Source organism: Apteryx mantelli, chromosome 3 (assembly GCF_036417845.1).
Source record: "Apteryx mantelli isolate bAptMan1 chromosome 3, bAptMan1.hap1, whole genome shotgun sequence".
Lineage (NCBI taxonomy): Eukaryota > Metazoa > Chordata > Aves > Apterygiformes > Apterygidae > Apteryx > Apteryx mantelli.
The window spans coordinates 62,105,060-62,129,191 of record NC_089980.1 but is presented as its reverse complement, the minus strand read 5'-3'; the positions used below and the strand labels follow the sequence as shown (position 1 = coordinate 62,129,191).

At 37.7% G+C, this 24,132-nt stretch overlaps 1 protein-coding gene across 1 annotated transcript in view; it reads right to left on the bottom strand.

The window, feature by feature from the left end:
* Window positions 1-24,132, bottom strand: part of PRKN (parkin RBR E3 ubiquitin protein ligase) — an 816,438-nt gene that overhangs the window by 286,370 nt on the left and 505,936 nt on the right. Inside the window, exon 7 of the mRNA XM_067294746.1 lies at window positions 16,646-16,782. Coding sequence (XP_067150847.1) covers window positions 16,646-16,782 — 137 coding nt within the window. The remainder of the gene's footprint in view (window positions 1-16,645; window positions 16,783-24,132) is intronic.

The window sequence follows — 24,132 nt, the reverse complement described above, 5'->3', positions numbered from 1 at the left end:
TTGCCCAAATTTACGGGTGTAAGCCTATGTCTACATGCTGCCAGTTCAGCAGTTTGTAAGTGGGTGGCTGAAGCAAGCCAAGATTTCAGTGTTATCTCTTTCAGATTTTTCCGGTGCATTAATATACACTTTCTGGCTGCAAACAATAACATACTGTATGTGTCATATCGTTAGTATTATGCCTTAATTTCAGATGTAAAACTGCCTCTCAAAATAGAGCAAAGAGTGAGTTAAAAAAGAGTGCCATAATACAAGAACTGTGAGAAACTAGAAAAGACAGAGGGCCATGTTTTCAGGCTCGTTGGATATATCACAATATATAGTCCAGAGTACATTTTATGCTTTCAACCTCCCCAACATAAGGAATTGTCACCCATTCAGAGCAGTTGGGTTTAAATAGGTGCATACAAAGACCGTTCCGCACTTCTGAATTCTGAGGATTGGAATTTCATCTCATTTTGTTTTCACTGTTGGTGTAAATCCAAATGTTCCAATAGCATCTAAAATGAGACAGGTGAACCAGACTTGCATTTTTAATTTATAGAAGAAAGAGTCTTTGTTTTTTGGTTTCTATTTATGTGCCTAAGAAGCTCTCCACATACACATGGGCCCACTGGAAGCAAAGCTTCCAAATTCTGGAGTACAATATTGTGTTACTGGGGTGAGTGCATTATAAAGAATTTCAGTGTTAAGAGTAAAATCTAGCACTTTTCCCCATCCAAGATATTTTTCAATTCCAATTTTAATTACCATAATTAGAGCGGTAATCATCCTTGGGTAAATACCTTGGTCATACATCATTCCTGATTTCTGAAATACCAAAAGTGTGAGTACAAAATTCCTTTCGTTGCATATAATATCACTTCAATTATCCTACTTTCCTGTCAGTCTGTACAAACTGGCTATCAACAGCTTTTGGCTGCTCTGAGATACATTGAGATAAAGTGACCTTAACACACACATAGCAGGCATGGGGGGATCATGCTAGAGTAAGGAAATTCTCCTGGTGCAAGATGGGTAGGGTCTCTCCCAAATTTCATGGCTACAGCCATGAAAAAACTTGTTGTTGTTGAACAACGCCCCTTAGGCAACTTAGGCATCTGGAGAACAAACCCAGCATGCATCTGGCCCATACTATAGAAATACTGCTCCCTTCTTAAATTGTAGCTATCCTAGGTTTGCTGTTAGGTTTGGACCTTGCTATTTGCCCTGAATCACAATGTGTTGTTTTGCTTCAGTATGCAGTTATAGAACGTGAGACCTATCAACTGTGTCATATATTCTTTCGGTTCTACAAATGCTGGGAATGCCTACTGTTATGTAAACAAAATTAGAATAATATAGATGAAATGGGAGCCATATTTTCTTTTTTTTACACCATTAGCAACCTGGACTTTATATGTCCAAAATTTAAAGAGCAAATCTATTATAGAATACTGCTTAACTGTGACTTAGAATTAAAAGCTGTGGAACTAAGGAGGAAAAATGCTTTCATGAGCTTCATCCAGTTCATGAAATATACTATTATGCTTTCTGCACATCTGGATAGTCATATAATGTATGAGGGGTTGAAATTACTTTTGAATACTAAAAACAATGTGTTTTTCAGGTTAGAATTCATTTCAAAATGTGATGGAAAAATGTAGGAGAAATGAGGTTATTTAGAAATAATAAAGCAGTTCTGTGAATCAGTCCATCTTGATGAAATTGATGCTACCTAGCAATAAGGTTGATGCATGAAAATTCCTCATCCAGGAAAATATGCAAGTGCATACGTAAATCTAAGCATCTGAATAATAACCAGCTGGGTTAAACATGTGTTGTTGATTATGCATGTTCCTAAACACTTCTAGATTAGCACTGTATATTAGCAATATTCCTTCTATTGGTGAAAGAGTGAATCTAACCAGCAGCATACACAGAATTCTCTGAAAAGGGGGAAACAAAGGAGTGAACTACAGGTTACTTGCAATAAGGACAGTGGGATAAATGGTGGAGTCCTATATTATCCATAGATGAAGTAGAAAAATGGGGAAAGGATGATATATGAGATTTTTATTAGAATTTCTTCCTCTTACCGTGGAAGTCATCCAACTGAGCACATGAGGTACAGAATTAGGCCCTTTATGAGCTTCATTTACCATAGGCATGATGTTATAGTTCCGCCCTCAACTTTTGGATGTTGCTTCTGTGAAGGGAAGATGACCACAAATATGCTGACCACAAATTCAGATGAAGTCAGGAGGAGATAAGGATGCTATGGATACTTTTCTGGATCAGCTTGTTAAGAAAATTTTCTTGAACAATATTTTACATTTGCTTTGATAATGAAAATAGTCTAAATGCTAATGATATTTTGCACTTTTAGGAATAAACCTTTGTTTGTAAGAAAATACAGTGTCAAGAAATTGATTCTCAACATAATTCCTCTTGACTAGACTTATTATTATGAAAATCTTACTTTTCATTAAATAGGGTAAACACACCATTTGTAAATACTTAGACCTTGCAGCATTTTCTTCCTAAAATTATTTAGAACTTTTAACAAAAAAAAACCCCAAACCCTAATTTCTCAAGAGGATGTCTGTAGCACTTAGAAATACATAACAAACACGGAGTCACACCAAGGAAATTCAGAATCGCTTTCATGATAGTCTAAGAAAACTAATCTATAAATTCTTGAGTAGAAGAAAAGGCCCAGAGTGAAAAAAGCATGAGCTGAAAGAAGGAAGAACATATACTAGTAGAATAAATAACTCTCTATGGACTGACAGATACACTGCAAAAAGTGGCCAAAGTGTGCAATTAATTATTCGCACCATTATTACAGAACGCTGTCCCATCCAGTGCAAAGCCACTATGCAGCTCCTAACCTTCACTGTGCTCTAGCTTTTAATAACTGCTGAATGGAGTTAGTCTGATTCATTACCTGCCTCCAAACTCCCTACTCAGACTATGTGCCATCTACAAATATGGCTGCTTGAGCTTCACAGCTTGTCCTGCCATTGAGGAAGGAGGAGAGATAATTTAAAGCACAATAAAGTTTCAAGCCTTTATAGAAATAGTAGAGCATTGTTCAGCAAAGTAGGCAAAACACTGCAATTGCTAATAACATATTTTTGTGTATAGGTAATTATTAACCAGTACTAAGTAGTCTCTGGAGAAGGCAGGATTTTCTCCACCAAAATGCACAGTGAGGCTTTTCTTCCTTTGCTAGATTTTTTTTTTTTAACTCTGACATTGTTAAGCAGAACAGATCTGTAAGAAAAGTCATAAAATTCACACTACTTACCCAAGAGGCTGGAATGACTTCCTTCACAAATAAATAATTAGGCAGATTTACAAAATGCACATTATTTTCCCAAGTGACTGGAACGGCTCCAAGCGATTAAATACGTAATTAAGTAGTTTTTCTAAAATGCTTATTATTTACCTGAGAGTCTCATCACAGACTCTCTGGTAAATACTGTCTCCCTGCTAGCAGTTATTACCAAAAACGCCTCCATAATTTCCAGCACTCCTCCAGCAGTGATATAAACAGAGGATATTACTTGGGGCAATGGATCATGAAAAACAAAATCTGACTGTGCCAGCCAGCCTATTTAACTGACAAACTGAACTTCTTTTGTACCTGGCATTGCACGCTTTCATATAACAAACACAGTAGAAAGCAAGCAGAAGGACTTTTTCAGCTTTGTGGAACTTTAGTTTGTGTTTTAGCTGGCCAAGAATCCTACTGAAGGCTGTGCCTATGCATGTTTATGTGCATGCATGGGTATGCAAGGAGAGAGAGAGAAAAAACTCCAAACTCTATTAATGGTTTTCCTACCTGTTTAGGATAATGAAGGAAATACCACATGTTGGTCACAAAGCAAATAAGCAAGTCTGCAAGTCCCACATTCCATTTGACAGGAGATTTTTTTCCCCAAACATCTGTTTTGGCCAAGTTATCAGGAAAGACAAAGTTTTATTTCTAACTACTCCAATCGCCTTTCTCTTGTGGACATGCAGTCACAGTATCTGGCATGTTCCTGCTCACTATTCACTGGTTGGTGCCTGAGCTGAGGACAGAGAGACAGGAAAGAAAAAGGTCAGCCAACAGAACTGGCTCACCTATGCACCTATATCACCTATGCAGGGACAATACCAAGTGCCCTTTCCCTAGTGATCACAGACAATAAAACTGACCCTCAGGAATGACCCCTTCACATTACTCCACCTCCAGAGTCAATTTTCCTTACTCTTTTATTTGCCCAGTGTCCTCACGGCTTTGTGGTCCTTACAGAAGAGAACAAGAGTGACTGGAATCTCAATTAGAAAAAAGAGGGCAGGAGGAGACAGCAAGGCATGACAAGGTGAGAGAGAAAAAGAAAAAAGACAAAAGGAGAAATGAATAGCAAGAGAAGAAGAGAGGGAAAAGAACCAGAGGGTAAGACAATAATATTTGGGGATCAGCAAATAAGGCAATAAAGACGGGCAGACAACAATATTAATGGTGGTGAAGGAAAGAAAAAAGATAGGAGGAATAAAAGAATTTGAGAAAAGAAATTGTGAAAAGAAATAATGTAGAATCATGATAGGCTTATTCTTGAATAGAAAGAAGAAGAAAAGGAACAAAGAGAAGGAAATAAATTGGAAAAGCCAAGCAGTAGACTTTTACTGTACATACCTTTTCCTTTGTATTTCCCTGTAAGATTTTTCTCTGAATCCAATTTTTTAACACCTTCAATTAAGTTACTTGCATTTTACACAAATATAAAATAAATTCATAGTCACAGCCTGCATGGGGGTAAGAATTTCTTTTGTATTCTAATCTGATATTAATACAATAAAATGTTTGCCCTGGATATTTTGGTCATTTTAATAAAAGTCTTAAGAGTACAAGCATGTGTGAAATATTGCTAAACGTCTCATGTGCAATGTGAGCCACAAGGCTGAAGGTGGAGTAGCTGAGATGTGCACCAAAGGAGTACAACTGCACTCTTTGTCAGATCATAGCTTTTTATAGCAGGCACCTCATTTTTTATGAGATTTAAAAAGATATATCTAGGTCAAAGGGAAAGAGAGAAAAGAACAGGTACTGATAGGCCAATAGTGGGTGATTCAGGAGTGCACCACCATATAACTAAGGGTCCTCATCTTCTAATATAATTGCTCCCGTAACACTGATCTCTATTACAAATAACAAAAAACATTATAGGATGCATCCTGTTGTTTTAGTTTAAGCATGCTGATGGCATGCAATGTACAACATTTCATGTATTACGTAATCTTATGAATGTTGCTGTGTTTCCATTTATTATTTGCTGTTAAATTTATCCACAAGCATTTGCAATACGCAAAGAATGCAAAGATATTGACAGTGAATGTTTTGAGCACTGTTAATATAAATTATATTCAGATTGCTAGTGAAGGAGGCAGCGAGCAAGGGTCTGGAAAGTTTCACTTTTGTGAGCATTTCAAGGATGGGAAAGTGATAAGAGAATATCCTTCACCACCATTTTCAAGCCACTTAAACAAGATATAAGCAGGGTAAAAGTTCCACTGCCATTCTCAACAAACTGTATCAATTCTGCCTTTTATCCCTGACCTTGGCAATAAATCACATTGCATCAGATACTAGGAAAGTTCCTTTTTAGAGGATATCCCTGAATCTTTCCCACAGTACTATCCACTCACACTCTGAAAATTGCAGCATGTTAGTGTTCTTACACATATTTAAAGAACAAAACATATAACATTACAGTAAATATCCTGATACTAAATTGTTCTGGCAAATGCTGTTGTCCCTTTACTTCCATTGTACTAATGAGGCTATGTTGTTTTTAAAATTGGAAAACTAAATATAAACATTTCTAAATCAGTCCAAATTTATCAAGGTATCTAAGTAAAGTGGCTAACTGTAAGCCTCTGAATCACTCCTTACTAAGACCTTATTAAAACTCACCATGTGCTTAAATGGATATGATTTTTTATCTTAAAGAACCTAAAGTTAGTCACAATTACAGCTACTCTGTTATAAACATCATATGTAAATATGTACAAGCAATAGCTTGATAGTTTGGTATCTTTTTTACTGTAATAGGTTGTGACCCTGCAATCCAAACTTACTTACTTGTATCTGTTTCCATCGTCTTCTCCCAACCAACCACCTGTGTCCAGGGCCACTGCTCTATCTAGCCATTCTGTGTAACAGAAGGTCCAAACCATCAAGCAAAAAACGCACAACAAGTTGCAAGCAGATAGATTATAACTGCCGTATCCTGGGACCAATTCTTGAAAATGGCCTGTGGCACCAAGTTCTAAGGAAAAATATTGAAGTATCACAGTCAATGCCTAATTTATCCTATCAGTTTGCAGACTGACATGATGTAATGTGCAGATGTTCAGATTTGTAAACCTTTTATTTTTTAGTTAGTATGAAAGGTCTCGATAAAAGCACTGCAGATTGCATCTCAGTTGCATTTCATCAGAGCAAGTGATACCATGTGTTCCACCCCAATGTGCCCCGCTTCTGACTCTCACAAAGTGCTTCAGTTACAGGAGCAAGTTTGATTTCCATGCTTAAGGGATCCTTTTTTATGTTCTTAGGGCAGGAAACAAGGCTACCAACTGACATTAGATAACATGATGGCTTTTGCAATGTGAACATAGATCCCCCAGGGATCAGAATGAGAACACTAAGCTATTGCACATAGACCTTTCAACCATCAACAATTTCAGCAACAGCTGTATTGCACTGGATTTGAACCAAATACAAAATGAAAATCTCTTTCCTAAATTATACACCTTGTTCCCTTTCTCTCCATTTCTTTCTTTTTTTTTAATATATTTCTGGGGAGACAGAATTTATGGAGATGCAGTGTGAACCATGATACTTTTTATAACCCTCACTTGCACCTACATTGTGCAATCATTTGGCACATCTGCTATATCGAGAACAAATCTGATTTAAGAGTTTTAATAAGAACGTACATCAATAAATTATAACAGATTGGTGATTAGTAGTATTATTTATATGCAATATTTTTGTACCCCTTATAATGCTGATGTCTGCTTCACAGGGACTAATTATTTTCATAATTTTGTCTAAGTAGTAATATAGAAAATGTCAAAAAGAAAATTAGATTTTCACTTTCCAGACACAGAAATTTAATTAAAGCCAACTCCTTGTTGAAGGGGAATGTCCTTAGCTGGTTCTGTCATGTGGCAACGGCTCTACATGCTGCCATGTGGGAGACCAAAGCTCAGAAAGTGACTCAGGGAATATTAATCACCAGGCTTCAGAGACTAAACACATGCTGAAGGTGCCACAGTTGGTCCCAGCAGCTTATTTGTGGAGTATATAAGGAAGCAAACAGCACTGATTTCGTATAAAGGCTGCTCTTTGCACAGCCCACCTCAGAGGTGGCGCTCTACCAAAAAAGACCGTCTGCTCAGATATAGATTGATCTGTTAAGAAATCTGCAATTATCCAGGCATGAAAGGTCAGCTTCCCCTCATTCCACACCAAAAGTGTAAATTAAACTCTTCAAGCATATTCCAGTCATAATAATTAGCATCTTTTATAGTCCACTGGACATTTTTAGGACAAACAGCCAGATGTCTCCACTCTGTGGAAAAGAGTCCAAACATAAAACACCCAACTATCATGGTTAAAGGCTAAATTCCCAGCCATACCAAAATATGACATATAAGTTGGAGGCATTATTTCCTCATTTCACTTACCCTCTGTCTTTAGATCTTTTTTTCCTGCATTCCTTGAATACTCACCAACTCTTCTTCTCAAAGCACTACCTCTTTTGCCTCTCTTTCACTTCCTTCTCTCCATGAGTCCTCTTTTCCCTATCTGCTATACATTGCTCCTTCCTTCTCTTTATCTCCACTATTCCTGACTTTTATCCAGAATATTCCTGTGAACATTAACTGCCCATGGGCTAGAATGGGACCACCAAGCTAGGCCAAACAGGCCTTCTAAGCACCAACAAATGACAACTAAATTAGAAAACAGCCTGAATTAGAAACTTATTCAAGCAGTTGAGTGTAGAGGTGATGACTAACAAGTCTATATTACTTGTTGATTTTATTGTTCATGTAGATGATGATTTTTGTCAATTGGATAGAAGCTTAAAAGTGACTTGCCAACCACCAATTGATTATTATAAGAAACACCACCATGGGTAGAAACACTTTCAATTGAATGAAAATCCTTCCTCTGTAAAGACAAAGTCACAGCTTTCAAGGACTCCAGCAGAAACAAAATTTCACCTCCACTTCAGCTGTGCACAGAAATGATGAAAGATGTATTACATGACCCCCCCCCCCCCTTCTACTGATTCTATACTATTTTATTTTGAACACAGACATCTTTTTTTACAGGACAAGAAAAGTCTATTTTCAAAGTCCATTCTTAGTTGCTCTTAGAGACAATTAATTTCTACAAAAGATTTTCTCATTATCTCTTGTCCTTCGCTATTACTAACCAGAGTGAGCCTACATGCACTGCCATCTCCATGCAATTTATAAATGAAATATATTGCAACAGATGAACTAGTAAGAGAAATGGGAGAAAAGAACCTGTGGTAAGATATCTCATGCTGAATTTAATTATGACAGCTCAGATTTTTGTATGGAACACATGGTATAATTTCACTGTAATTGCTCCCAGAGAAGAATTCAATGCCTGCCTCAAATATATCATGGAATCAAGGTCCACTTGTCCTAAAGATTTTGAGACTGTTTAGATATGAAGTTGACAATCTACTGCTATGGAAACAGAGCAAGGACTTGAGGGGACAAACTTCAGACATCTCTACTTGAATTTCAGCCAACATTGAAAATGGAAATGAAGGAGCTGTTGTTCTGACTTCCAGCCATGCCCTTTGAGTTAGAGTCATGTGTTTGTGCTAGTAAAGGAACACAAAAAAGTGCTTGACACACTGTTGGTTCATGTTTATTTTATGCCCACACTGAGAGGAGAATGCAGATTACCATTAAAGTTTCTTCAGGAAACCACTGCAAAGCCTGAGCTCTAGAATTAACTCTTGACAGTAAAAATTTGTCTATCTACATGCTTTTGATCCCCTCCTCTATCAAAGACTAGTTGGAATAAACTTGTAACTTCTTGAATGTGGCTAAATTAGCTTCACTCTTAGATCAGCGCAGAAAGCAGTCTAGCTGTATTCTCTGATAAACTTCCAACAAATTTCAAAAATAAAATGCAGAAGTGGATGATCTTTTGCCAACAAGACTCTCCCCTCCAGGGTGCTGCAGAGATCTATGGTACTTGTTTAGTGCACATATAGTATTAAAGAAAAATCATTTCTCATCTTGGCATACTGACGTAGAGTCTGTAGAGAGATATGAGAAGGGAGATTGGAGGAATCTAGTTTAAAAACACAGAAGGGGTGAAAAAGAAGCAATATTTTCATGGGCAAAGCCCCGTAATGAGACTCACTGCATCTGGGCTCCGATACAAACTCAGTCAGTGACCTCTTGTGTAACCTCTAAGTGATTTGTCTTCTCTGTCTTCCCATGCTTTGCCTACTCAAACCGTAAGCCCACAGGAAAAGACATTGCCTCTTACTAAGAGTATATATAACATCTAAGTCAATACAGTATGTTCAAGCTACCATAATGTGAATAATAAAATAACTGTAATAGTATGAACATGAACAGGAAGAAAAGAAACCTCTGAGTAAAAGTGCAATGCAGTCATTTCGGGAATTCCTCTTACATGAGATATAACTGGCAGCATATCATTTGCATGCAGTACTTCTTTATTCCTATGAAAAGTTCAAAATTATTTTAATTTTCTTTCATTGCTTTTAACAAATTTAGTATAACATAAAAGGAACAGGAAGTTTTTGAGGAAATATGGTCATCTCAGTATCTTGTTTTATAATCCTTCATATTTTACCTAATTTTCACTCACCTTCCTGCCTTGTTTAAGACAAGTTAACTTCAGTCAGTGTGCTGATTTGGCAGAATCCTTCTCATCTATAAAAAAAGAAGGATCTCTTTTTCTAGGGAGTTGTTTTAAGCAATCAGTATCTGGGTCTAGCTTGAACTGAAGGAGTAGGAGAAGCCCTCTGGATATGTCCCCACAATCAGCAGATTCTGAAATTCTCAGCTTGCCTGACCTACTTATAATGTTATTTACAGAAAGAGTAAATACTTATCCTGCCCATAATACACAGAGAAGATATGGTCAGAATTAATGAGTTCCTTTACATAAGGAAACTATCTAAGGTTCACTATTCATCAAACCAATACATGTGTGTACAAATACAATCTGCCTATTATGAAGAACTTTCTGGGAATGAGAGGGAAAAAAAGGCTTGCTCCTCTGTAATGCTCGCCACAATTGCAGTCCTTGCATTCCCTCTGCAGAAGGAGTAACCAACTTCTCCTCGAGGAAAATGAAAAGAGGCAGCTGAGTGGGCACGCAACCCTTCCTTAGACTGGATAGCAGGGTTCAGCCAGATCCATGAGAAATTAATGACAGAATGATTCCAGGAAAGAGAAGAATAAAAGTCAGTTATTGCTAAAAGCTCTTCCAAAAGATGCTCAGATATCCCTTGAAAGATACAAATAGGGAGTAGGGGTGCGTCTCTGCATTTTCCCTGTCATTGGCAACACTGGAAAAAGAAAAATACAACTAGAACTGTCACCACAAACATGCTGAAGACTGTAATTGCTTGTTTATTAATTCCTCAGAGTGGAAAAAAACTCTCCTCAGATGTAAAAATATACAAAAGAACACAAAAAAAGCATTCCTCCAGCCTCCTACACCTGCCTCTGTAAGCTCACGTATTTCATGCAAACAAGAAATTACAAAAAGTAGATAGCTGTCAGGAATTTAACACCCCCTAAATATGAAACTTAAGGAGCACTTTGAAGAGCTTCCAGAAGCTGCACCAGGGCCTGCTCTCATTCCCTTCTATTTTATCCTTTAATAATAAACTGCCATTTCCTGCATTTTCAGATTTCTTAAATTACTTCAACTTTTTTAAGCAGCATTATTGGAGATAACGGATTTCAGAAACTGTTGATGTGTCGAGGCTTCACACTAGACAAATCTTATTTCTTGTGCCAACAGTCACACTCTTCCATGTTAGGCCCCACTGAACTATGGCTGCTTCCTCATTACATTCTTGAGAAAGCTCTGTTCATAGATCACTGACCTTCAGTTTAATATCCCTTGCACACACATGCCTTCCTCAGCTTAATAGAGATTTTGTCTCTTCTATAGAACAGAAAGGACTCCAACACATTATTTGGAGTGATCAAATCAAATACAGTTCTCCTCCTTCCTTTTACCTGAAAACTTCACTTAGGCTATCAATTTATTTTCTCTTTTTGGGTACTATGCTTTTGAAAGACGATTCAGAGATTCACCACTACACTGACATCCTCCATAGGAATAAAAAACATCCTGTTATTATACAAATAGAATCCAAATGGGATAACACAAATTTTCTCTTAGAACATATGCCTCCTTAACCATTCCCCAGCAGCTTTCTTTCAATGGAACATGGAAATTTGTTATACTTAAAAGTTTTAATCCTTTTTGTTAGCAGTTCCATACACAAACTGGGGGTAATTTCACTTATTTATTTATACGTGTGTGGTAAAATTGGATTACTGCCAGATACAACAGTGTTTTACAGTCATCAGGAGAACCGCACCCTTTATCCAGATTTCTTTAAAATACATCACACATACGATTACTCTTAAGAAATAAACTGATGCAAAGACATTTTTGCAAAATGCCTACAGCAGTGTAAAACCTTGCATTTCCTTGGCCTTGCCAACTTTTCCTCTGCCAAAGATCTGTGGGAGTTTATTTTACCCTGGAGACCAAGTTCCATAATGCTGTAATGCTATTTTAAAAATGAAATGGTGATCATAAGAACAGTATGTGTTTAAATGGGGTAATACCCTGCATGTTTGTATACAATTCCTGCTTTGAGGTAATGCTATGAGATTCTTGTGCCCTGCACAGTAACTAAATAACCATAAACGATCTTTCATGCATATGCAAATCTGTCCCTCTAAGCACCTTATTAATTATTTCAAAGATACTTGGAGGTCACCACTCATGGAAATTTCTATGCATGAAGCCTCATTAATACAAGACATCATACAGAGAAATGGGATAGATTTTTGTTGCCATTTAACAAGGGCAGAGAGAGTATAATCTGAAACGTTTACTTTTTTATTTTAATGACCAATAAAATACAACCAGCTCCTGTCTATAAGTCTTTTCTGCAAGCTGATATAGTGGGTTTGAATCATGGGGCTGCCACATTATTCTGAATAGCTAATCCTATCAACACACCAGAGTTCCCATGCTCAGAGCTGCAGTCCTCAATGCTGGCTGTTCTCAGCTGGAAGAGTGCTGCCTGGCACTAGATTAGCAGCTAGGCATTAAGGATTTAATTTTGTTCTTCCCAAAATCACAGCAATGACACATTTTGTGTTGGAACAAAGTGAAGCTACGTCATTTTCAAGGTGATATATCATAGATCATCAGCTGAGATAGCCTTTTTCCAAACACATATTATCTTCTGCTTAATTACGCTGCATAACAGAAATCAAAGAAAAGCAAAAATATAACCACGAAAAATAATTGAATGCAATGACAAAATCAACCTTCTGGCATGGATCAGGCAAGGAGGTAAGATATTAAACATACTTGAGAAGCACTATTTATTTGAAATCCCTAGACCCTTTCCAGCTCAAGTTATCATACATATGTGATAACACTGATCTTGTCTGCCACAGTGACCCTTTGCTGTAGCAGCTGCTGTTTATTTTTATTCTATTGTATGTGTGGCGTTTTCACCTCTAGATTGATCCAATAAAAGATATAAAAAACCGGCTATGTTGGTACATTCCCTTGATAAAAATTGGGAACAGGGAGTCAAATGTTAATGGAAACTGCAGGCTGTGTTCATTATTTTATCTCTATTTTTCAAAAATGCTAGGATGAACAGAACTAATTGGAAGTGCAAACAACTTAAATAGGCTTAATTACAAGACCAAACCCCTCTGTACAGTTCTAGGGCAATGTGTGCACATATGCCTTGGAGAAATTAAGTAGATTTTAAGTAAACCCATTCTTATTTGAAAATGGAAAAGTGAAATCATTTGTTACAAAGGGTGAACCCACAGCATGAATACCTTCTGTTCATAACACTGCAAGTACTACTTCAGCATTGCTTTGTGACATCTAAAAACACATGCATCAATACAGAGTACGGCTTTCACTGGCCGTGTGACCTAGTCACTTACCACAACATAAACCTCATTACAGTAAACATGACGCTGTTTCATATTCCTTTTAGAAACAGGCTCAAATCAAAATCTTACCTTTCAATAAAGCTCAGATCTAGTATTTTTTGCTTCAAGTCAAGTTCTGCTAGAGATAACACGCATTAGACTGACATTGCCACAGTAAGACAAAAAAATAATTTCTGGCATGTCCCATGGTATTCATTCCTGTCAAGAGGAAATAATTTTAGGCTTCTTTGAGGTAATTAGAGAAAGCTGTGTCAAACACTGCTTTATCTTCTTCAGATGTAAATACAAACTGTAAATTACAGTTGCAAAAATGCAGATTGCAAATGGCAGCTTGCAAAAATGCAATCTTATACTATTCAGTAGGAGTGCCATGATGAGTAGAAAAGGAAATCATATGATACTGTTCTGAATGTTTCTTAATTGAATTGACTGTTGATGAAAGCTGCTGCTAGAATCATAGTTCTGAAGGAGGCTAAATCCTTTATAGCTAAACATTTGGAGGGAAGGGGTTGGCAACTCAGGCTTTCCTCTTTCACTCCACAGGTGTGATGCAATTCAGCTTCATGACTTTCTCAAAGGGCAAAAAATAATTTAGTCATCAGCTCTCAACTGGACTATAACCTAATTTTAGAAATATCCAAATTTTTTGCCTACCAGAAAGTCAGGTTCAGGTAGCTGCAGAAATGAAACACTAAAGTCACAACGACAGCGCTCAGACTCTTCAGCCTGCGGTGTAGTCTGAAGGATAATGTTAGAAATGCTTTTATTGATACAAAACTGATAACACAACAAAGAAAACTGGCTGAGGTAGCAATCAATTTTATGTTTGGACAGAATATTATTTAAAAGTGCTACACACTCAGAGATTGTGACTGAGCACCTCTCCAGCATAAAGCACGTCAGCATAGCACCACGTCAACACTCCTTAGAGATAATCAGGCTGGTGCCGAGCAAGCAGCTGTGCACAGGCAGCACCACACAGCGCTGTGCAGAGATACTAACTCAGGTCCTGAAGTGGTATGTGCCCGGTCAGTCCTCTTGGCTTATCAGAAGTGTCAAAAAGCCTGGTCAACATGCTGTACTGACATAACTATACTTCTTGCTCTTCAGCATCAGCTTATTCATCTCTAGCATGAGAATCTCTGTACCGCACTGCACTGAGGCGTTTTTAAAGCATGCACTCCAGTAGCACAGGGTAATACCCTCAGCAGAGATTTTTCAAGGAAACATACTTACTAATTGGAGATCAGAGAGCAAATATATTGCAATCATATTATTATTGTTATATTTTACACTATTTTGAAAGCAATTTTTGATTTGGGGAATTCTAAAACTAGCAATATTTCAGTGTTTCTGTGTTTAGTATTTCTAGTTTTTTTAATGCATAAAGTAGGAAGTAGCATAGCTGAGACTAGATTGGCAACAATAGCTGCTTTTACACTGCTAGAGCTGAACTCTGTCTCACTTGAATAATGGACATACAGTCATCCTTTCTTTGTGCATCCTTTATGGTTTCCCTTTCTTAGGCCAAGCCTGTGCCTTCCTCACCTGTCAAAGCCTGGAATTGTATCCCTGAGCATTTCAGCTCTGTCTCCCTGCATCTTTCCCCCATCATATCCCAACTCTGCTTCTACTGCTTAATTCCCATAGTGTCCAACTTCAATATACAGAAAAGAGAAAAGGACTCGCTTGTTACTGCCAAGTAGGGGTAAGAATCCCTGCATATTTGTTAGTCTTCTCTGTAAGAAAAAGGAAGGATAAAGCTTTTGAACTGAAGAATTGGAGTGGCAAGATATATTGAAAGTTCCCAATATAAGTTTTGTGCAGCATGACTTACAATATGTTTACAGATAGAAGAGGCAGAAGGGCCATTAGTTTAAAACAATGGGTCTGAACTATAGGAAGTGCTGTGACACTAGCCATGGATGCAAGGAGGCCCACAGGAGTAGAGAAAGATGAGTTGCCTGCTGTACCACTGAGATAACTGATTAAGCTGAGGAGCTAAAGGGAGAACAGAGAAGAGAACTGATGAATGGAGTGAAAAAAAGAAAAAAAAAATGGATTCATCTTGAGTGGAGCAAAAAGACAGCCAATTAATTTGTGTGGGAGCAGAAAATGGATTAGTTTCTAGAGAAGCAGGCAGGGAGGTAGAGAGTACAAAATGACCACACATTACACAGTAATGGTCAAGGAAAGAGCACTGGTAGAAAGCACCTGTTAGGTTCCTGATGACAGGTCTTCTTATTCAACATAAAAAAGTATTTTGTGTAGTATGACATCAGTGTACAAATGCAGTAGCAGAAAAAGCTGCTGGAGGCAGGGAGTAAAATTAGACCTGACAAGTGAACAGCACATAAACAGCGATTCTAGTGAAATGTGAATTGATGACCATTGCCAGGTTGCTCCTGAAGCAATTAAAAGTAAATAATTTGAATTGTTCTTATTACTGTACTTTCATCATCCTTAAGGCATGTACTCATTTTAAGTAAATGTCACTCTCCTAAAGAAATGTTGACAATTTCTCTCCCATCTAGTTACATGAAACATTTGTCAGCTATTAAGGCAAACAAGGCAGACCCATCTTCTATGTATCTTCTAATGTTTAGGGAAGTGATTCTTATACTGCTACACAGGACTTGTCACAAACATATATGCACAGACACAGATTTAGCAACAGGAAAAATAAATTCTAATGTACTTCTTCGCAGCAAAACTTTTGAGAACTTTGCTCTCTGTGTGCCAGTGTTATGGATTCAACTCTCAAAACAGATATTTCAGATTCAGTGTAAATCTTCTTGTTTTACTTACGTCAGACTTTGTTTCCTACTCAGGTAAAAAGACAACCTATCACCTTCTCAGGGAGATCTACATTTCATTCAACACAGTGACAATTAGTAGCAATAACTTCATCAACAGAAAGGCCATTTGAAATTCCTATTGCAGTCCTTCTTTTATTAGTACTTGAAGACAGGCCAAGAAAGTTAACAACTTATTTGACTCTAAAGTAGAGATGTGGAGGTCATGAAGGATTTTTTTCTTTTTTTTAACAGAAGCTTAATACTATCATCTGTTAGCACTTTATGGTGATAAAATACTAATGTGAAAAAGTATGCATTTGCTTATAAAAGAAATGCCCTTTAGAATCCAGTTAATACTGCAGTTCACATGCTCAGCAAGAAGAACCACTTCAATATTGAAATCCATGAAATGAAACAGCTTCTATGAAAACATCTTATAATTCCACAGATATCCTCAAAATTAATAGGTGATAAAAAGAGTCTTCCTCTGAAATCAAAATTGTGTATTTTTCTAGAAAAGAAAATCTGCTAAAACATACCTACACAAGGGAGGGAATAACCAAGCTCAGGATCATGGATGAATTGACGATTGTTCAGCATAGTCATGCAGTACAAATGGAAACAGTCAAGGCAAATGACATGGCGATGCATGCACTGGAACACCAGCACAGGACTCCTGTTAAAAACAAAATGGTGAAAATAATGAAGAAATACTCTATTGTATGAAGAAATGTGGCTTGAACTCCACAATGTGCTGTATTTCAATTTGTAATATTGTAATAGCTTTTCACTAGTAGTATACAATATTACCATGACGTATATAAAAACCGAATTTAGCCCGGCATATTGCAGAGTTTTTAGAAAGAGATGGTTCTTAACATGAATCAGAGCAAGGTACAGGACATAAGCTTTTACTGGAAACTTGAAGAGAGGTAAAACATCAAATAAAGTAAAGAGGAAATGAATAGTATTTTACAAGAAAAACTTCTTAGGAACAGAAATCCTTCATGAGAGGTGAGATAAGATTATGTACGATAAAACTGCAAATGGTGGGAAGTTGGCTCAAATATAAATGTGACCGGCTAGGAAAGCTAAACTGGACTTTGTGAGGACCAGTCAGTGCCTTCAGCCTCTCAGACCAGCCACTGGACCTCTACAGAGAGCGCATTCTCTTCATAAAGATGAGCAAAACAACTCAGCTTCTAGACAGAGGTGTGGGATTCAGTTTGGGAACAAAACACCTAAATGTCAGTGCTATATCTGAGGCATCTACAGGCATGCTAAGTTAGAAATTCCCATTATAGTCAATACATTCAGGGGAACCTAGAGATGATCAGCCTGTAGCTATCTGCATTAGGGTGAGGTGAATCAACCTCTAGGCTCCACGGTGTCCATAGACTAAATCTCCACTGATGATAACGAGAACTAAGGTACCCACCACACAAGCAGACACCTCCATGGAGACACCTAAATGGGTATTCCAGCCTCGAAAGCATACCGTTTCTGGTGATGCAGAGGGGGAACACTCACAACAAGTTAGGACAAATGGTTTTACTCGTGAGCAGGCCTACACCCAGAAACCCTCCCACCACAACAAGGAGGAGCAGTGGCTCCCAAGATCCTGCTCAGAACCAAAACACTGGAGTGGAAAATAAAACAAGTAATATAGGAAACATTACATATATATATGAAATGTGTCTCCGCTGCAGGAACTAAGTGATAAACCCAATGGCTTTCCTAACTTCAGCAAACTTTTGATAGACAGACCTTCACTGTCAATTCCAAAGTAATGACTATGTCCTCTTTAATAGAGTTATATGCTCTGTGTTATGCAATACTGCTTGCTTATCTCTGCTCCTTTAGGAGTATTATCAACCCCAAGGATCAAAAAAACGCAAAGCAAAAAGGGAGATGAGTCAAGCTGAAAGCACAGTGAGATTCAGATCCAAATGCTGAACTATTTTCTTCCTTTTATTTGCCTGTGGGTAAACATGGGTTAATTGTTAAAGTTTTTTCAGCAACTAGAAGGACAGGGAATTATTTAAAAAATGAAAGCAGGAATTCTCACATATTCACCATACTCCAGGAGACTGGTATTAAAATTCAACATCAAATACAACAGAATTTGTGATAAAATCATAAGAGTTAGCAATACTGCTATAGCTTCTATAATTCCTCCCAGATGATGCCTTGAAAACCCACTGAAACAGTAAATCACCAGGCCTTCAATGTGGGAATATAACTGCAAAATGTAATCAATAATAATATCAGGTACGGTATATAAGCATTTACTCTTCCAGGAAAATATGCTTCAGAGTCGCACATACTATAGAATCTATGGCAGTGTATTGGTATCTGTAAAAATATAATCTGTGTTTTAAGGATTTTGTTGAATAAAGCAGCTTAAAAACTGAATTAAATAAAACCTCCCCATTACTAATCCTTATTAGTTGCCCACTTGCTGTTCTGAATGTAACAAATAATAATCTTAAAAAGACAGCTGTAAGGCAAAATGAGAATGTGATCTGTACCATTTTAGCTCTGGATGATCCCAAAATCATTATAGAGAGCTGGAGGAGCAGTTATCTTATCCCTACTGCGTAAAAGTCCCCATGCTTCACCAGTTAAACATAATCTTAAGAAAAATATCCAAAGGATTTCTTCCTGAAATGCAGATGTAAACAGATTTGCTTATGGCTTTAAAGGATCTCTCTCCTTCAGGGTGTATTGTTCATTTTTATTGCTGCAGTCTCTGAGTATTTTTTAAGTTTAGGGGAAAGCTCCCCGGATCTAAATGTGCACCTTTCTATCCTTGTTTTCAAAGCAAAGATACCTCTTCTGTGTGAGGAGAAATCCACAAAAGAAAGCCATCAAAAGCTGAGTATCTTAAAAAACCTTGACCAGAAATGAAAATGGTGTTATTAACACTGTCATTAAAACTTGTATGAAACCAAGACTAACAGCACTGAATTATGCAAATCAACTACTATCAGTTACCAATGGAAATTACTTGTGATGTCAATCTTTCTTCTTAATATATTACAACTGTTTGAAATCAAACTATATTCTCCAGAAAGAGCATAGCCATACATGTACACATTTAAATTGTGACTTAATGAAAAATATTATTGTTAAAATGTGTTCTCTTTTAATGCTATTGGACTTGCAGGAAATGCATATAAACTACATAGGTATTTGGGTGCTGATCACATCACAAAGCACACAAGCTTAGCTCTCAGAGATATTACAACGTCTGTTAATTTTGCAGCCCACAGTATCTGTGTCATAAGGCTTTGAGAAACTCAATCTGCATGCAATGAAGCTTTATCCAGATTAATTGGCATTCGAACAGTCACGACATGCCAATATTTGCAGACTTTGTATCTAAAGAAAGTGCTTCTTCTGGTTTAAGAGACCTATAAAAGTTATGTTCATGAGATCAGTTAAGACTAGGATATTGTAGAGATTATGTTCATAATGCCTGGGTGGAGCTAGTACATATTTATTTAGGATAATCTCAAGCGTTATTAATAGAAGACTTGCTTAAACCAAGCACAATTTAATTTAGAAAGAAAGAAATACTACGAAAGTGAAATTTTTTGACATATATTGTAACAACAGCCCTTGCTCAATCTAACATAACAATTTAGTAATATAAATCTGATGTATATTTTAGAAAGTATTTCATAGGTTCCATTTACACAATGTATTTGCCTGAATTAGAGGCATCATGAGAAAAATGTTTCTCACAGCAAGGGATAAATTGGTCCTTTTCGTTTGCCAATTAGGAATGTAACCACTTTTGAAAATTGCAAATCCAACATTACAATGCATCACAGAAAATTTCCGTAATAAGTCACTTGCTCCTGTGCTCTGATTCCTTTCATTAGAAATTTATCAGTATGCATTTACTTAAATGAAAAAGAAAAGAGATTTAATCTAAATGTTTCTGCATCCTGTTTTTACCATGGAATAACTGTGTGGTGCCACAATGACACTGTTGGAAATGCTATCTGGTCTGTACACTCTTTCCTTCTCCTAACTGAGAAACAGCAAGACACAGATATTCTCAGATACACTACAACAGTATACTGGTTAAATAGAGAACGATATGAAGACTGATCTTGTTTAGATAAAAACCCCACTGGGAAATAAATTGTTCTAGTAAATCCCAAAATCTCAGGACACTTGTTATTAATGTACTAAGAGTGAGTCCAATGGCTATGAATGTGAGGGGCTATTTACCATAATGAATCCACTTAACAGTGGATTAACCAATATATCTTTCAATGCCTGTTTATGAAAAACTTGGGGCAATTTTTTCCTCTCTTGGTCTTTATCCTTCAAAGAAGGTTGACTGAGTAAAGTTAAAACAGCATATCTCATATATCAGTCTGTTTTTTTTTTCTTTTTTTTTAAAGAAAATGTGAGTAGTCACAGTCTGAAACACTTTGGAGGCAGGAATATATCTAAAGCCTGTAGAAATTTCTGAAAAACATGTTGGACAAATCTGTGAAAACCCCTCGAGGTCATTCCTAGGTGACAGTTGGATTTTCCTCACCTTCATTTCAAAATCTTAACCAAATAATAATAAAAACCCTAGCAGATGTCTGTAAGGCTGACTTGCTGGGATTACCGTCAGTGAAGCAAAAATAGCCGTTTGGGATTCATTGCTGTGCAGTAAATAAATCTGAATGCACACAGGTATATTACAGCCTTTAACCCCACCCACGAGTGCAATATTTATCATAACACACCTCTGCATTTCTAATACATTTTTCTAAGTTGGCAATCCTCCTGTACTTCAAAAAGCTTTCTATATAAGTACCATGAAATCATTTTCACTTATAAATGGAACCCTATGCTATTCCAAAATGAATCTTTGTTAATTTACAGGTCAGATTGACAAGCACCATTCAAGAAAAGATGAATCACTGAATAAAAAGTGCAAAAAAAATCAAATGATGGAAAATACAAACTTAGGCTACATAGACACAACAGGCACTATCCTACTTCATAAACACTTGAAGTAATTAAACAGAAATGCTGTCCTTGAGCAGCACTCAATCAACTTTGGCTCTACTCTTGCAGCAGAACAAAATTACAATGCCTAAGCAAGCCAAATCATTCATCGATCACATGGTTTCCTCACCGAAGAGTATGTAGGAAGAGTACAGTCTAATTCATACAAAGCTGGTGCCACATCTCGTTTTCCTCACTATTGCATACAGTCCACAGTCCTATTCAAGACTATCCAAAAAGTGCCTTCTGTTTATTATGTTTCAAATACATTGTTTTCTTACCATAAAAAATACTTCCAAGGACTTTCAGTTAGAGTAGATCACTAAATTCTATTAGAAACATGCTACTCTTTATATAAAACATAAATATATAAAATATATAAAACGATCACATTAATTTCTATTTTAAAATTGATGCAGTCTAGAACAAAGAATAGCAACACATCTTGCCGTTTAATGAGCAATATGCTATTACAGGGAAATGTAAACAGTGACCCAGCAACTGCAGACAGCAACTGGTGAACAACAAGGCAGGCCCCTGACTCTTTAGGCGAAAGCTAGACGTGTGAGGCGGGGATCAAGCCCTTGCAAGAGAAGAGAAACAAAGATAAGCTCCTAAGGAAGAAAACGCACTGATTTGATATTCCAAAGAAGAATCCATCTTTCAGGGACTTTTAGGAACAAATAAAACGTACATCCCTGCTTTTCCCTTCCTGGTTAATGAAAAACAAATCTTTACATAGACTGCGTGAACTAAACAAAACAGTATGCATAAATACAGTATTCTCAAAAAACTAACACATTAAACCTGTTCAAACAACAAAAATATTCTGGTTTTGTGTCTTTGATCACTTGCCACACAACACATCAAAGGTCATGCAGTGAAGGTTATGAACAGCATGAGACATCTGTGTGTGAGCTTAATTTTGCTGGCTGTGCTCTTGCACAAAAATGTATTCTGACCCACAGCTGTTAACTTAAAGGGGCATTGGCAAGTGAAAACTGAACTACTTTCTCCTCTCATATGTTACATGTTTTTCTCCAAAATGTGCTTTCATGTTTCTTCCATCAATAGGAAAGCGGTGCCAAAAGGCCAGAACCCAGGAACAGCCTGACAGTAACAAACCAGAATGCAAGGGGAAAAGACAGGCACACTTAAAATTAGTGCATATGATAGCAGGTTTGCACCCTGCGCTCCTCTGAGCTCCTATCAGCTCAGGTGTTAAATTTCTTCTCATGCAGTGGAAGTGAAACACATATTGCATGTATGATCTGTGGTCACTGGGCCTGGCAACAGCAGCTGCCATCTGACGACACAGGCAAGGGAATGACGTGTTACACGTGCTGGTATATTTATAACAGTACCCTACATTAAATAGTGCTATGTCTGCTTGTTCAGACGCTTCTGGTACACACGAAAACCACCCTTGGCCCCGACAGCTGAATCTTACGATATCAAAGAATGGATGGTGCTTTAGGCTGGAGAAGAAACCTTTCCTGTAATCTATTAGACTAGCTGTCAACATTGCTGCTCTGCACAGCAAATAGCTGATAAATCAGTCACGCTTTGTAAGAAGGTAAGTAGAACCTGCTCATTTTCCTTCATCGGTGATTTAAAAACTTCATCTCTACTGGAGAGAAAAGGAAAAGACCTGGGTAACGGAAGGAAAAGATGACGAATGTGAACAAAGAAACGAGCTCAGGAACTGCCCTAACCCAAAGCCTGATGCCAGTTGACGGTGGGAATATGAGAACAGCCAACAGGACAGTGTATGTGGACAATGTCTTTATTTTTCGCTGAGCAGGGAGAGCTTTGTATGGATGTAGTTCTTCAGGGCTCAAGGACCCTTGGACATTGCCCTGCTCTGCTTTTCCCAACAAGCTCCTGGGAGCTCAAGGACTGCCCTGGCATCAGACGCACCATGTTTGTTACATGCATACGCAACTGCACTCAGCAGCACACCAGAAATAAGACAATAATCATCAGCAGAAACACAGTAGGAATGGCAGAGAAGCCTCCTTAAATGTTAGCTCAGCAAGTGTGCAGCTTTCCGAACACCAGTTTACTTTGAACTGCTTCCTCCATACTGTCTCCTTGGTGTGCAATGCCCTCCCAGAGCCCATGTAACTTCTGCCCTCACCTGCTGCCCCCAAAGGGTGTCAGGTCCTTCACCTTCCCTGGATCTCAGCTGGCTCACAGCAGCCCTCCCCTCTCCCCAGAGGCAGCTGCTAGCCCTCCGCAGTGCAGGCAAAACTGCATGTTGCAGTCCACCCACACCTGCCACACACTGTTTTGCCCAGAAGAGCCTCTCCTCACAGGTTTAACCCCATTCTGACTGGACACATTTGACTTTGACAGGCTAGAGACATACATTCAGAAATCAGCCTAGCCCGGCTGTCAGTGAAAAAATATCAGCAAGGTAACTGAGGAGGTTGGGAGAGTGAAGGAATGTCATGATAGAGGAGGAAGGGCTAACTCTGCCTGCATAAGCAGCACCATGAGACCCTTCAATAATTTAAAATGAAAAAATAAAAAACTAACATGCATTTGTAGCCTACTGGACTCTTAATCCCTTGATTGGTTACTGAGGATACCATTGTTTTCTTCCAATGAATTAAACCTTATTTAGCTTTACCCCCTGAATCTATGCTAGTAAATTTAACCACGTCAGCAAATGTTCCTAGGCCACATGAATCCAATTGTCTGTGCTGTTAAATTGTTAGAATGGTCCCTGGCATGGTTTTAGGCTTGCCAGATAACACTGGCCTGAACAATTCCTGGGCAGAGCTCAGGAATCAGCATGTGCTATCTGCAACAGGCAATAGCAGTTTGCACCCTGCTTTAAAAACTGAGAGAGTTTAATAGTACAGACTTGTGGCAAAAGAGCTTTATTCTTGGACCATGATGTAAGTACACTGCGTCTCTGCTCTAACTATTAGAGCTTACTGAATTACGCTCTGTCTCCTTATTCTCAGACTCCCACCTCCATTCCCCAAACTAAACC